Below are 1639 nucleotides of genomic sequence, written 5' to 3' on the forward strand. Positions count from 1 at the left end.
CAAGAATAACTTCTAAAATAGATATAAGTTTAAGATAAATTAAGTAACTGAGTAATTGAGGATTGACGACATAGAAGTACACTTTTTCCTCCTTTAATTCTGACAAATTAATTGAGTCATATAACCGTTTTTAGGGACAGAAGAGTACATTTTTCCCTCCTTTAATGCAACCAATTTTAGTGAGCGAGAGGAATTTGGATGTAACCATAAGATTGTGACCTAAAATTACAGTTTCAGGAGTTGCAACCAAAAATAGAGATACATGCAGGGGCAAAAGGAGTGTCCAGTTAACCTCAAACGCAAAATACGGTTCGCTGTTTTGGTAGAGGGAAGCTATCATCCTAAACTTAAGCATTGAAATAACTAACCAATACTTATTTTAGCAAAACCAATTTCAGTGTGCATCTCTCCCACTATAAATCACTCCCCCCACCCTCTATGCATTCCTCGTCCTGGTGTGTCCACAACACAAGAAAACCAACCTAATTCCGAGAAGAAGAAAAACATTCATTGTTTCCATAAAAAAGAAAATGGAACGCTCTACAAAACTCTTCTCGGCGGCGTTGGTTCTCTGCGTGGTTGTGATGGCACACCAGACAGCAGCACAGGAACTAAAAGGAAAGAACCTAATCAACAAGGTTTGCACAATCACCCCGAGCAGAGACCTCTGCGTTGGGATCCTCTCATCGGACCCAATCAGAAGCCCTGACGCAGACCTCAAGGACTTGGCAGTTATCTCCCTTAGGGTTGCTGCCAGAAACGCCTCCGGCATCCTCAGCGAAGCCAAAATGTTGATCGATGACGACAACCTAGACCCCGACGTCCAACAAGGTTTGTCTGATTGCAAGGAGACAATCTTGGACGCCGAGAGCCAGCTCGAGGACACCATTGCATCCTTGTTGGTGGATTCCGACACCGACACACAGATTTGGCTCAAGGCTGCCTTGGCCGCCATCGACACCTGCGACGCTTCCATTCCCGGAGACGACGACGTTCTCTCCGTCAAGAGTGCCATGTTCCGCAGGCTGTGCAACATTGCCATTGCCATCACCAAGCGCTTGAACAAACCTCTTAAATTCTAAACTTGTCGATTGTCCTTTCCTTTAACTCTTTTTTTTTTTTTTTCATCCTGTGTCAATCTTAATCTGAATATCTTCCGTAATTTCATTTACGGTATTAACAGTGCATGCTGTCGTCCGAGTTTTTTTTTCTTCTTCCTTTTTGTACGTGTAGTAGTATTTTGTTATGTGAGAAATGGAGGGCTCGCGAAATGACAGTGCTTAAGAACTCATGCAGCGATAATGATAGGTCTTGCACTGTGTGAATCATTGATTCAGTTTTTTTTTTTTTTTTTAAACTTTTGATTGACAAAGATTAATTTGGATCATGATCATCTCTATCATTTCCTCAGTCTTATTATCTTTTTCAACCTGCTACACATCGATTACTAATACATTGCGGATGATATACTCTGTAAATAATAAAAACAGTAAATATCTATTTTTATCCATGAGTTAGTGTGTAATTAGTTGAGAAATATATCTAGATAAAAATTTAAAATTTAATCACATTTAAATGAAAAGTATACTCCTTTATTATTACACTCGTACTCATTTAAATATCTTTAATGTAAAATATA

At 39.4% G+C, this 1639-nt stretch overlaps 1 protein-coding gene across 1 annotated transcript; it reads left to right on the forward strand.

Annotated features, from left to right (window-relative positions):
* The first annotated feature begins 460 nt into the window (after nt 1-460).
* On the forward strand, nt 461-1380 carry LOC102667060 (uncharacterized). The gene has a single exon (XM_006604661.4). The coding sequence runs from the start codon at nt 531-533 to the stop codon at nt 1080-1082; it is 552 nt and encodes a 183-aa protein (XP_006604724.1). The 5' UTR covers nt 461-530; the 3' UTR covers nt 1083-1380.
* Nucleotides 1381-1639: the final 259 nt, after the last annotated feature.

The sequence above is a fragment of the Glycine max genome, chromosome 19 (genome assembly GCF_000004515.6).
Source record: "Glycine max cultivar Williams 82 chromosome 19, Glycine_max_v4.0, whole genome shotgun sequence".
In the NCBI taxonomy this organism is placed as follows: domain Eukaryota; kingdom Viridiplantae; phylum Streptophyta; class Magnoliopsida; order Fabales; family Fabaceae; genus Glycine; species Glycine max.

Excerpts from the sequence above, each read along its gene's own strand:
- LOC102667060 (XM_006604661.4), top strand. The coding sequence starts at position 531 with ATGGAACGCTCTACAAAACTCTTCTCGGCGGCGTTGGTTCTCTGCGTG.